The sequence below is a fragment of the Salmo salar genome, chromosome 26, assembly GCF_965601325.2.
Source record: "Salmo salar chromosome 26, fSalSal1, whole genome shotgun sequence".
NCBI classification, from domain to species: Eukaryota; Metazoa; Chordata; class Actinopteri; order Salmoniformes; family Salmonidae; genus Salmo; species Salmo salar.
Window position 1 is genome coordinate 4,219,072 of NC_138316.1, and position 13,928 is coordinate 4,232,999.

The following is a 13,928-nucleotide window of genomic DNA, read 5'->3' on the forward strand; positions in this document are numbered from 1 at the left end:
GTGTTGGAGAGGCCCTCAAGAGATCTGCAGATAGAGCAGTGCACCATGGAAAGGATATCCCAGATGCACAGGCCCTGTACAATGTCCTAAAGGGTCTCCTCTGTGGAGATGTTCTTTATTACTGAGAGTGATGTTGAGGCAAGAGCAGAGGTAACCCTCCTTCCTCCCCATACACACATACATTTTTATTGTACAGTAGCTGGTTGAGTATCGAAATGTATAAGGTATTTGTTACTCTTTATATCTTATCATATGCTATCTCTTCTCACCTCAGATGCCTGCCATTAAAGGAACAATGAAGTTTCATCAGGTTATCAGTGTCTAACCAGGCCAGATAAAATACAGGGACATTATTTGTCTGTGCAAGAAGGATAGTGGTATGTTGGACTGTCCTTGTTTTCAGCTCAAAGAGGAAACTCTGGGTGACCCTGCAGCATCGAACCAGCTCCCTGCATCTCATGACAAGGCTGACACCATATGGCGACCTGGCACCATTGAACTTAATTACGTAGGGGAGTGGTGTGTTGTCAATTATGACCATGAAGGATACCCTGGCATCATCATGGATGTAGAGGAACATCACATTAAGGTGAAGTGCATGCACCGGAATGGCATCAACAAATTAGTCCAAAGGAAGATATTTGTTGGTACTCTGATGGACAGATAATTTGTCTGATGCCAGAGCCACAGGCTGTTAATAAACACTCTGTGCAGATGGAAAAATCCACCTGGAAGTATGTGGAAGAGCATTTGGGGTGAAAGGGGGGAGAGATGGAAAAAGGGGGAGCGAGAGAGGGGGAGAGGAAGAGAGGGACAGGAATGTGTTTTAATGCTAATTCCAATGATTTCGTACCAGCAATGTATTTTTGTGTTGTTGTTTTTCACAATGAATATGTAACTAAATAGCAGTTCCAGTGTTGTTACTACATGTATTACTATGTAGATGTCTAGTCAGTGTTCAGGGTTTAATTTATGTTCTGTCCCATTATAGCTGTCCACTCTGTTATACATTGGTCCACCCTGTTATCTTGGCATCTTTTTCAAAATAATTAAATTGCATTGTCAAATATCAAGAATTTGTGTAATGTATATTAAAGAGTAAGACACGGCCAACACCACACAATTATAAACTTGGATAAAATATAATTAATAACTGTCTGAATTTAAAACGATAAGGTGCAAATTAGATGAAGTTCTGTAAAACCACACATTGTATACAAAATCTGTTATTTCTTTATAATTTCACCAGAACAAATGGACATGGTTGACAAGGGGACACAATAGCTTTATGAAAATGTATATATTATTAAAATAGTCCAATGAAAGTCATTAAAGACAGTTAAGTGCATGTCTGCTGTTTATAATTATCTAACTCTAAGTGCTGGAGCTTCGCTGACATGTTTTTCTACAAGTCTAATATTTCCCTTTTATAGTACAACATAAAAGGAATACAAATTCTGAAATAAAAATGTTAAATGGTCCAAATGGTACTGTTTTGTGATATTGACACACCTACTGTAGCCCTTATCCTCCACATACAACACCCGTTCTGCCAGTCAGTCACATTCTGTTAAAGGTCCCCAAAGTACACACATCCCTGGGTCGCTCCTCTTTTCAGTTTGCTGCAGTTAGCTACTGGAAAGAGCTGAAATAAACATTTAAACTGGACTGTTTTATCTCAATCTCTTAATTCAAAGACTCAATCATGGACACTATTACTGACAGTTGTGGCTGCTTCGTGTGATGTATTGTTGTCTCTACCTTCTTGCCCTTTGTGCTATTGTCTGTGCTCAATAATGTTTGTACCAAGTTCTGTGCTGCTACCATGATGTGCTGCTGCCATGTTGTGTTTCTACCATGTTGTTGTCATGTTGTGCTGCTACCATGCTGTGTTTTCACATGTTGCTGCCATGCTATGTTGTTGTTTTAGGTCTCTCTGTGTGTAGTGTTGTGGGGTCTCTCTTGTCATGATGTGTGTTTTGTCAAAAACTCCTCGCTTGGTGAGAGAAATAAACGAATAAACGCCACCTGCTGGAAACGACCGATTTTGTGCTCACTCCCTCCTGCTTTGTCTCTTCGTCTATGGCAACATACATTGCTGAGGACTGAGTTGTCCGGTCGAGAGAGCAGGGACCAGAGGGCGTAGAGGAGAGGAGAGGAGAGAGCTCAGGGTTGTGGACAGTGGGTACTGTGCTTTACCGATCGACTGGACTTGTCAGGGGGCGTTTGGAGATCAAACAGCGAAAACAACGAAATAACATCTCTCCTGTTTTCATATACCCGACAATTGTCTGACGGACACATTTCTCTCTGTCGAACTCTCTATGGCGCTTCCGGATGCCGCTTCAACACTGAGTAGTTTTGGTACTGGCAATGTGCATTAATCTCAAGTGAATTAATATTTTTCCTGCTATGTGTAGTTTCACACTGTTGTGAATGTGACAATGCAGTATTTGCCGTGGAATTTCTTTCGGATGAGCTACGGTGAAGAGGCAGAAACACGCCTATTATAGAGGGCAATCACCGCGCCAAACCAACAGAAACAACGTCCAGAATTTGGTCAGAAAACATTTTCCATCTGCTCATCTGCTGATTTGGTTTACCAACAATAACAATGGGGTAAGTTTGTGTAATAGCCTACAATCACATGAATGAGACTGGCTTTGATTGACTAAGCTATTTGGTATTCATCTGTCCAAATCAAATCAAACGGTATTGGTCACATACACATATTTAACAGATGTTATTGCAGGTGTAGCGAAATGCTTGTGTTCCAAGCTCCAGCAGTGCAGTAGTATCTAACAGTTCACAACAATACACACTAATCTAGTAAGTAAAAGAAAGGTATTATGAAATATATACATATTAGGCTGAGCAATGTCGGAGTGGCATTGACTAAAATACAATAGAATAGAATACACTATATACATATGAGATGAGTAAAGCAGTTAGTAAACATTATTTAAACATTCATTCTTCTGGTTTTAATTTACAATGTAAAGGGATTGTTATTTATCTGAGACTTTTATATTACAAATCTGACTTGACAAGCAAAGCATCGCCATGCCTTTGACATGCAATGCAGCAATGATGGCCAAGATCATTCAAAATGTAGTCTACCATAATATTATACTGATAATGTGTTCCAAATTGGTGGAATGCATTTTGTTATCGCTTGTCATGATAAATCTAGATCAGCAGGCTACCTGTTCTATGATAGATATTAGTCACTGTCATAAGTTATTCCGTAACACACCAGTCAGTGGAGGCTGCTGAGCAGAGGATGGCTCATAATAATGTCTGAAACGGCGTTTATGGAATGGCATCGAACATATAGAAACCATGTGTTTGATACCACTCTACTTATTCTGCTCCAGCCATTACCACGAGCCCGTCCTCCCCAATTAAGTTGCCACTAACCTCCTGTGACACCAGTACATAGCAATATATATAGCAATATAATTATATGAGCTATTTGTTGTTATGTAGGGTTAGGGGTGAGGGTTTATGAGAAGGATTATATCTATGGTTAGAAAGTGTCGTCTTAATCCAAGAATGTCTATCAAACATATATCCACTTCTGGTCAGTGAGGACACCAAAAACGACTGTGCCAATCTATACCACCCAGGATTATAGTGTTAATGCTCTGTAAAGTAAATAGCTCTGTGGCTATTGGTTGGGATTGAGATATAATGGTATGGTACAGGCATCAGCACAACTCTCGTATCCACTATTCATATTGGTAAATTACTTGATCTTTCACATTCACATCCTATTCCTAGTCTCCTTCCTTCTCTCCTCATGTTTCCTCACCAGGCATGAGATGTGAATTGAAAGACTAGGGGGACAGCAGAAGGGATAGAGTTAGGCAAGAGAAGGGTAGGGCCTTGGGGTGAAATATCGAGAAATGGGAATGGAACCAGGCTATTCATCCCCCAAAGGAAAGGGAAAGGGGGATACCTAGTCAGTTGTACAACTGAATGCGTCTTCCGCATTTAACCCAACCCCTCTGAATCAGGTTCAGCCACAGTCTGTGATGAAGCACTCGTAATTACACAGAAGGGTCCGTTGTGGTATTTAGCCCTACTATTGTTCACCTATGAGTACGAAGAAATTTGAATGCCAGCCCGTCCCCCCCACGCACACACAGGACACACCAACTCTGCTGGTGACTATGTTTCCGTTACGCAACTGCATCAATGATTTAATTAATCCACAATGGTTTTTATAATGAGATTCAGTCCACGCACGCCCAGGCCCAAATCAATTACATTTTTCTTTATTTCTCAGGATATTTACATGAATTCACGACAGTCACAATGCACTGCACTTCTCAGGACTTGACTGTACTTAACTCCTATATCTGGAGTGTGCTGTATGTGTGTGCGTGTGCATACATGTGTGTGTGATCCTGCTCTGAACCACAGCCAGCTGTGGTACTTCTAATCTAATGATGCTGTAACTGTAACCACGCTTAGCTGTGTGTGTCTCTATTATCTGTGTTGTTTGATTGTACCCATGCTCAGCTGTGAGGGTCATGGGAGCTAGAAGAATGTCAAACTCTCCTCTGTAAGTACAGCAGAAAGAGCTGTCTCTGCCTCTGGCTGTCCTACAGTAATGTTATAATGTAAAGTTCTACGACAAAGTCATATTTCACCCTAAACATTCTGGCACACAACCAAACAACTTGCAGCTATAATAGTAATGGGAGAGGGAGAGAAGATACATGACTGTTGGACAACAACTGAAAGTGAACATAGACACCTTTCCATAAAAAAAAGTGAACATACACAAGTGAACAAACACTTTTTGTTTTTGTTTGACCCACGCAAACGTGATGAAAGACAGGAACCATTTTGCCATGATTTATGTGTACAGTGGATATATACCAATAAATGTGATATTGGAGAATCTCTCTCACTGATTGATTGTACAATGTGTACACACATAATATTATATTATGATTTCAGTGTGTGAGTGTGTAATATGGGGGTTAGATACATGTTTATTTTGTCATTATAAAGAAAATATTTTATTAACAATGGCAACACTGCCATGTTGGTCTGAGCCTTGCGGTTAGAAAACCACAGTAGTGTCAGACTTTAGGCTGTCGCAAATGCAGCTGCCCCGACTTCACTCCTTGACTTTCGTCGACTGTCAGTTGCTTTAGCGTTACCACTCAAACAGACCATTTGTTTGTGAGAATGTGAGTGGGATCAAATTTGGTTTATATTCAAACTTGGGCTGACTAAGCTACCTAGACATTTTCAATCCAAAATTATTAACTGGATAGTTTGCATAGACTGTGAGTATTTTTTTTTATTAGGCCTATAGTTGCATAGGGCAGGACTACACGATGCAAACCTGCATAAAGCAAACTCAGCCCTGTGAGATGTATTGTCCAATCATGTTGCTTTCTCTGTGTCTGTGTGTAGGAAACTCCCCTATTCCTTCTTTAAAATATAATTCATATTAACAGGTACAAGGTTGCTGCAGTTTGACAGAGTTTTCATCCTCCCAAAGGCCAGGACTTTTTCCAGGATTTGTTTTAAAACCATGTGACCTGATTAGAAAAATTCTGGTCCCATCATAGCCCATATTAAACCTTTTTACAACAGATTAATCATGTCATAGCGTATAAGGTCCCGATTTTTACCTGGTTAGATTACAAGATCAGGGAAAACTATGGGCCCCAGAAATGTTTTTACACCAAACCACTCTGGTACCTGTATGAGAGTTAATATTGCTGCAGTGTGTTCAGGTCATACTCTGGGTGTTTCACTGTTTTCCCATATTTTCCCATTTCCCATATCGTGTTTCAGGTTGATCACCAGTGTAATTTGTCAGAGACAGACAGGCAGTTCACTGGGGGTCATGGACAATGTTCCATCTAAGCTGATTGAGACGGTTTGGGATGAGTTGGACCGCAGAGTGAAGGAAAAGCAGACAACTAGTGCTCAGCATATCTGGGAACTTCTTCAAAACTGTTGAAAAAACATTTCAAGTGAAGTTGGTTGAGAGAATGCCATTTTGAACCATTTCATGTGTCTGAAGGTACAAACTCTGCCTTCCCGGCGGACCCAGAGAGCAAATCAAGTGCACTATAGGTCTACCGCTGGCCAATCGGATGGCTCAGATTACCATGTCTGGAGTAACGTAGCAGGCATAAATGAAAGCTACAGCAAAGTTTATACTGTGAGATTTCAAAACTTTTAAAATCATGACTAGAGAGAGACTGTCAACGAATACAGCAAAGAGCTGCTGTTTAAGTTCTTACTCAGCACTGTCAACACTTTGTATTCAACACTTTTATAAGCCAATCTAATGCGCGTTCTTCTTATTTCCACTCAACGCTATAACAAGCACTACAGCAGTAATGAATTAGTATGAAAGTGTGTCGATAGGCTTGCATTGTTGCTATTATTAGCGGCTTGGGTCATTTTTAATATAGAGTAATATTTCACTTTCTCTTTTCACAATCTGCCAACCTCAACCCAATTGAGATGGTTTGGGATGATTTGGAAGGAAAATCAGCCAAAGAGTGCTCAGCATATGTGGGAACTTCTTCAAAACTGTTGAAAAAGCATTCCAGGTGAAGTTGGTTGAGAGAATACCAAGTGTGTAAAGCTGTCATCAAGGCAAAGGGTGACTACTTTGAAGAATCTGAAATATAAAATTAGTTTAACATTTTTTTGGTTACGATATGATTTCATATGTGTTATTTCATAGTTTTGATGTCTTCACTATTATTTACAATGTAGAAAATAGTAAAAAATAAAGAAAAACCTTTGAATGACTAGGTGTTTCCAAACTTTTGACTGGTACTGTATGGATCTGTGCCATTTACTTTGAACTGGAATGTGTTTACAGCATAAGCGGTCAATAGATGCAGCTTATTTTGAGATCAAAGCGAGAGCTGCATGTAGCCACATGTGCACATTTTGTTCATTTCCTTTCCTAGTTAGTGAGTTATTAGCCCAGTTATAGATTCTTTGTAGTCAGCAATAGGGGAGTGATTGCTTTCTACAGGAGCCCAAAACATGTACATTTCTAGACATCTTTGAAAAGCGAGTCAGGTAAAGAGCTTTTTTTTTTGTCGTAAAGGGGCAGTGTTGTATTTTGAGACAGGCATAAATCAGCTAAGTAGCCAATAGGCAGAAGGTAGCATAATTTGTCTGATTCTCTGTAATAATGTTATGGGAATAATAATGCATTTGATTCTGTAAAGTGGTTTCTTGCATCAAACAACACAGCAACATTTTCAGTCATCTCCTTGTCTGAAGAACAAGTGGATAAACAGGTTAATGTCAAGCCCTGCATGTTTTTTGTTGTTGACATTATGGATCATAGTCTGCTGGAAAAGCATATGTGTTATGGATTTACACCCCTTGCTATATTGTGGATAAAGAGTTACTTGTCTAACACAACACAGAGGGTGTTCTTTAATAGAAGCCTCTCAAACATAATCCAGGAAGAATCAGGAATTCCCCAGGGCAGCTGTCCAGGTCCATTACTTTTTTCAATCTTTATTTAACTAGGCAAGTCAGTTAAGAACAAATTCTTATTGACAATGACAGCCTAGGAACAGGGGGTTAATTGCCTTGTTCAGGGGCAGAACAACAGATTTTTACCCTGTCAGCTCGGGGATTTGATCTAGCAACCTTTCAGTTACTGGCCCAACGCGCTAACCACTAGGCTACCTGCCTCACCTTTGACTAAAGCCAGTGTGTCTATGTATGTGCTCAGCATATGTGGGAACTCCTTCAAGACTTTGGGGTGGCAGGTAGCCTAGTGGTTAGAGCGTTGGGCCCGTAACTGAAAGGTTGCTGTATCAAATCCCCGAGCTGACAAGGTAAAATTGTCGTTCTGCCCCTGAACAAGGCAGTTAACTCACTGTTCCTAAAAGACTGTTGGAAAAGCATTCCTCATGAAGCTGGTTGAGAGAATTCCAAGAGTGTGCAAAGCCGTCATCAAGGGTGGTTACTGTGAAAAATCTCAAATATATTTTGATTTGTTTAACACGTTTTTGGTTACTACATGATTCCATATTTTATTTCTTCATTTTGTTGTCTTCACTATTAATCTACAATGCAGAAAATTGTAAAATAAAGAAAACTCTTGAATGAGTAGGTACAGTTGAAGTTAAGTTTTCCTAGGTTGGAGTCATTAAAACTCGTTTTTCAACCACTCCACAAATTTCTTGTTAACAAACAAACTACAGTTTTGGCAAGTTGGTTAGGACATCTACTTTGTGCATGACACAAGTAATGTTTCAAACAATTGTTTACAGACAATTATTTCACTTATAATTCACTGTATAACAATTCCTGTGGGTCAGAAGTTTACATACACTAAGTTGACTGTGCCTTTAAACAGCTTGGACAATTCCAGAAAATGCTGTCATGGCTTTAGAAGCTTCTGATAGGCTAATTGACATCATTTGACTCAATTGAAGGTGTACCTGTGGATGTATTTCAAGGCCTACCTTCAAACTCAGTGCCTCTTTGCTTGACATCATGGGAAAACCAAAATAAATCAGCCAAGACCTCAGAAAAAAATTGTAGACCTCCACAAGTCTGGTTCATCCTTGGGAGCAATTTCCAAACGTCTGAAGGTACCACGTTCATCTGTACAAACAATAGTACGCAAGTATAAACACCATAGGACCACAAAGCCGTCATACCGCTCAGGAAGGAGACGCGTTCTGTCTCCTAGATATGAATGTACTTTGGTGCGAAAAGTGCAAATCAATCCCAGAACAACAGCAAAGGACCTCGTGAAGATGCTGGAGGAAACAGGTACAAAAGAATCTATATCCACAGTAAAATTAGTCCTATATCGACATAAGCTGAAAAGCATTTCAGCAAGGAAGAAGCCAATTCTTCAAAACCGCCATAAAAAAGCCAGACTACGGTTTGCAACTGCAAATGGGGACAAAGATTGTACTTTTTGGAGAAATGTCCTCTGGTCTGATGAAACAAAAATAGAACTGTTTGGCTATAATGACCATTGTCATGTTTGGAGGAAAAAAGGGGAGGCTTGCAAGCCGAAGAACACCATCCCAACCGTGAAGCACAGGGGTGGCAGCATCATGTTGTGGGGGTGCTTTGCTGCAGGAGGGACTGGTGCACTTCACAAAATAGATGGCTTCATGAGGCAGGAAAATTATGTGGATATAGTGAAGCAACATCTCAAGACATCAATCAGGAAGTTAAGGCTTGGTCGCAAATGGGTCTTCCAAATGGACAATGACCCCAAGCATACTTCCAAAGTTGTGGCAAAATGGCTTAAGGACAACAACGTCAAGGTATTGGTGTGAAATAAATCATTCTCTCTACTATTATTTCACATTCTTAAAATAAAGTGGTGATCCTAACTGACCTAAAACAGGGAATTATAACTAGGATTAAATGTCCGGAATTGTGAAACTGAGTTGAAATGTATTTGGCTAAGGTGTATGTAAACTTCCGACTTCAACTGTATGTCCAAACTTTTGACTGGTACTGTATGTGGTAGTGGTGGATTAGGGGCCTGAGGGCCCACAGTGTGTTGTGAAATCTGTGAATGTGTTGTAATCTTTTTAAAATTGTATAGCTGCCTTAATTCTGAAGGACACCAGGAAGAGTAGCTGCTACCTTAGCATAAATAATGCAAACATCGAATTTTCACAACATTTGCGCTCAGCAGACCTGAAATTTGCTCAGTGCCGAAAGTAATTAGAGGGAACATTGGTCATTGACATCTTTATAGTTTTAAGGTAAAGTGACTAGGCATCAGGATATAAGATAAACAATAGCAGCACCGTTTATTTTTATTTAACCTTTATTTTAACAGGGGAAACATATTGAGTCCTCGATCTCTTATTCAAATGTGCCTTCTATATACAATGTAAATATACACATTATTATAAAAATTACAATCATAGGAAGCGCAAATAAAACATCACAAATCACTCAGAACATTCCTCCACAAATAAGTTCCCAATCAATACTACATTTCCAGAACTGCACCAGAACATCAAGATTAAATGTATTTAGAATTTTGTTCCAGCAAGAGTGCAATTCAACTAAAAGCAGATTTACCTAGCTCTATGGAGACCCTAGGAACCTCGAGAGTTAACCCGTTCACAGGATTGGTTAAATCAGTTGTCTATACTTCAAAAGCAAAGATAAGACGGAAGTTTATGATGTAGGGCCTTGTAAACAAAAAGTGAGTCATGTAGAGATCTACGGGTCTTTAGCGAAGTCCAGCCAACCTTTTGACACAGTGATGAGTGTCAAAACTGTCATTTGTAACAAAACGAAGGGCACTATGGCCGATGGCATCCAAAGGTTTAAGAGTAGTAGCAGCTGCACTTTGATAAATAATATCACCATAATCAAGAACCGATAAAAAGGTTGACTAAATAATCTGCTTCCTACTGCTTAGAGAAAGGCACGATCTGTTTTTGGAGAAAAGATTCAAAGTTGAATTTATCTGAAACAACTCACCTATATGTTTTTTAAACGTCAAATCCATATCAATCCAAATGCGTAAGTATTTATATGAGGGCACACGTTCGATTGGAGAACCATCTAATGAGTGAACATATAGTTCATCTGAAACATTCTTACGAGAGTTTGAAAACAACATGTATTTAGTTTCTTGCATAGCTATAAAATCTGACCGTAGTTTTGACACATCCAGATCAACCGTCGGGGCAATAGCATACATAATAAACTCAGCAAAAAAAGAAATGTCCTCTCACTGTCAACTGCGTTTATTTTCAGCAACCTTAACATGTGTAAATATTTCTATGAACATAACAAGATTCAACAACTGAGACAAAAACTGAACAAGTTCCACAGATATGTGACTAACAGAAATGGAATAATGTGTCCCTGAACAAAGGGGGAAGGTCAAAAGTAACAGTCATTATCTGGTGTGGCCATCAGCTACATTAAGTACTACAGTGCATCTACTCATGGGGGAAAAAAAACGTTTTTGGTGCTGACAGAGATGGACGCCTCGCTTCGCGTTCTTAGGAAACTATGCAGTATTTTGTTTTTTTACGTATTATTTCTTACACTGTTACCCCAGGAAATCTTAAGTCTTATTACATACAGCTGGGAGGAACTATTGGATATAAGAGCAACGTCAACTTACCAACATTACGACCAGGAATACGACTTTACCGAAGCGGATCCTCTGTTTGGACCACCACCCAGGACAATGGATCGGATCCCAGTAGGCAACCAAATACAACGGCGCCGCAGACGAAGTGGTCTTCTGGTCAGGCTCCGTATAAGGGCTCATCGCCTACCGCTCCTGAGTATACTACTCGCAAATGTCCAGTCTCTTGACAACAAGGTAGAAAAAATTCATTCTTTGTTTCACGGAAACATCGCTCACTCGGGATACATTATCAGAGTCGGTACAGCCACCCGGTTTCTTCACGCATCATGCCGACAGAAACAAACATCTCTCTGGTAAGAAGAAGGGCGGGGGTGTATGCCTTATGATTAACGAGTCGTGGTGTGATCATAACAACATACAGGAACTCAAGTCCTTTTGTTCACCTGACCTAGAATTCCTTACGATCGAATGCCGACCACATTATCTACCAAGAGAATTCTCTTAGATTATAATCACAGTCGTGTATATCCCCCCCAAGCAGACGCCTCGACGGCCCTGAAAGAACTTCATTGGACTCTATGTAAACTGGAAACCACATATCCTGAGGCTGCATTTATTGTAGCTGGGGATTTTAACAAGGCTAATCTGAAAACAAGGCTCCCTAAATTTTATCAGCATATCGAATGCGCGACCCGGGCTGGTAAAACTCTGGACCATTGCTACTCTAATTTCCGTGACACATACAAAGCCATCCCTCGCCCTCCTTTCAGCAAATCTGACCACGACTCCATTTTGTTGCTCCCAGCCTATAGACAGAAACTAAAACAGGAAACGCCCATGCTCAGGTCTGTTCAACGCAGGTCCGACCAATCGGATTCCACGCTTCAAGATTGCTTCGATCACGTGGACTGGGATATGTTCCGGATAGCATCGGACAATAACATTGATGTATACGCTGATTTGGTGAGCGAGTTTATTAGCAAGTGCATCGGTGATGTGGTACCACAGTGAATATTAAAACCTTCCCCAACTAGAAATCATGGATTGATGGCAGAATTAGTGCAAAACTGAAAGCGCGAACGACTGATTTTAATCATGGTAAGGCGACCGGAAACATAACCGAATACTAACAGTGTAGCTATTCCCTCCGCAAGGCAATAAAACAAGCTAAGCGTCAGTATAGAGACAAAGTAGAGTCGCAATTCAACAGCTCAGACACGAGGCGTATGTGGCAGTGTCTACAGTCAATCACGGACTACAAAAATAAAACCAGCCATGTCGCGGACACCGATGTCTTGCTCCCAGACCAACTAAACAACTTCTTTGCTTGCTTTAAGGACAATACAGTGCCACTGACACGGCTCGCTACCAAAACCTGCGGCCTCTCCTTCACTGCAGCCAACGTGAGTAAAACATTAACACGCGTTAACCCTCGCAAGGCTGCAGGCCCAGACGGCATCCCTAGCCGCGTCCTCAGAGCATGTGCAGACCAGCTGGCTGGTGTGTTTACGGACATAATCAATCAATCCCTATCCCAGTCTGTTGTTCCCACATGCTTCAAGAGGGCCACCATTGTTCCTGTTCCAAAGAAAGCTAAGGTAACTGAGCTAAACGACTATCGTCATCATGAAGTGCTTTGAGAGACTAGTCAAGGATCATATCACCACCCACTCTAATTTGCTTACCGCCCCAATAGGTCCACAGACAACGCAATCACAATCACACTGCCCTAACCCATCTGGACAAGTGGAATACCTATGGAAGAATGCTGTTCATCGACTACAGCTCAGCATTCAACACCATAGTACCCTCCAAACTCGTCATTAAACTCGAGACCCTGGGTCTCGACCCCACCCTGTGCAACTGGGTCCTGGACTTTCTGACGGGCCACCCCCAGGTGGTGAGGGTAGGAAACAACATCTCCACCCCGCTGATCCTCAACACTGGGGCCCCACAAGGGTGCGTTCTCAGCCCTCCTGTACTCCCTGTTCACCCATGACTGCGTGGCCATGTACGCCTCCAACTCAATCATCAAGTTTGCAGACGACACCACAGTGGTAGGCTTGATTACCAACAACGACGAGACAGCCTACAGGGAGGAGGTGAGGGCCCATGGAGTGTGGTGTCAGGAAAATAACCTCACACTCAACGTCAACAAAACAAAGGAGATGATCATGGACTTCAGGAAACAGCAGAGGGAGCACCCCCCTATCCACATCGACGGGACAGTAGTGGAGAAGGTGGAAAGTTTTAAGTTCCTCGGCGTACACATCACGGACAAACTGAAATGGTCCACCCACACAGACAGCGTGGTGAAGAAGGCGCAACAGCCATCAGACTATTAAACAGCCATCACTAACATTGAGTGGCTGCTGCCAACATACAGACTCAATCTCTAGCTACTTTAATAATTAATAATTGGATGTAATAAATGTATCACTAGTCACTTAACCTGTTGGGGGTAGGGGGCAGTATTGACACGGCCGGATAAAAAACGTACCCGATTTAATCTGGTTACTACTCCTGCCCAGTAACTAGAATATGCATATAATTATTGGCTTTGGATAGAAAACACCCTAAAGTTCCTAAAACTGTTTGAATGGTGTCTGTGAGTATAACAGAACTCATATGGCAGGCAAAAACCTGAGAGGATTCTATATGGGAAGTGGCCTGTCTGACAAGTTGTTGTTCATCTGGGCTCTTTTTATTGAAGACTGAGGATCTTTGCTCTAACGTGACACTTCCTAGGGCTCCCATAGGCTCTCAGAGCCCGGGAAAAAGCTGAACGATATCGATGCAGCCTCTGGCTGAA

The 13,928-nt window shown here is 41.1% G+C and overlaps 1 protein-coding gene across 2 annotated transcripts in view; it reads left to right on the top strand.

Moving 5' to 3' along the window:
* Positions 1-2,080: 2,080 nt before the first annotated feature.
* Positions 2,081-13,928, top strand: part of homer1b (homer scaffold protein 1b) — a 177,535-nt gene continuing 165,687 nt past the window's right edge. For both annotated transcript variants that reach the window (XM_014174926.3, XM_014174927.3), the window contains exon 1: positions 2,081-2,619. In XM_014174926.3, the coding sequence (XP_014030401.2) occupies positions 2,615-2,619 (5 nt within the window). In that variant the 5' untranslated portion in view covers positions 2,081-2,614. The remainder of the gene's footprint in view (positions 2,620-13,928) is intronic.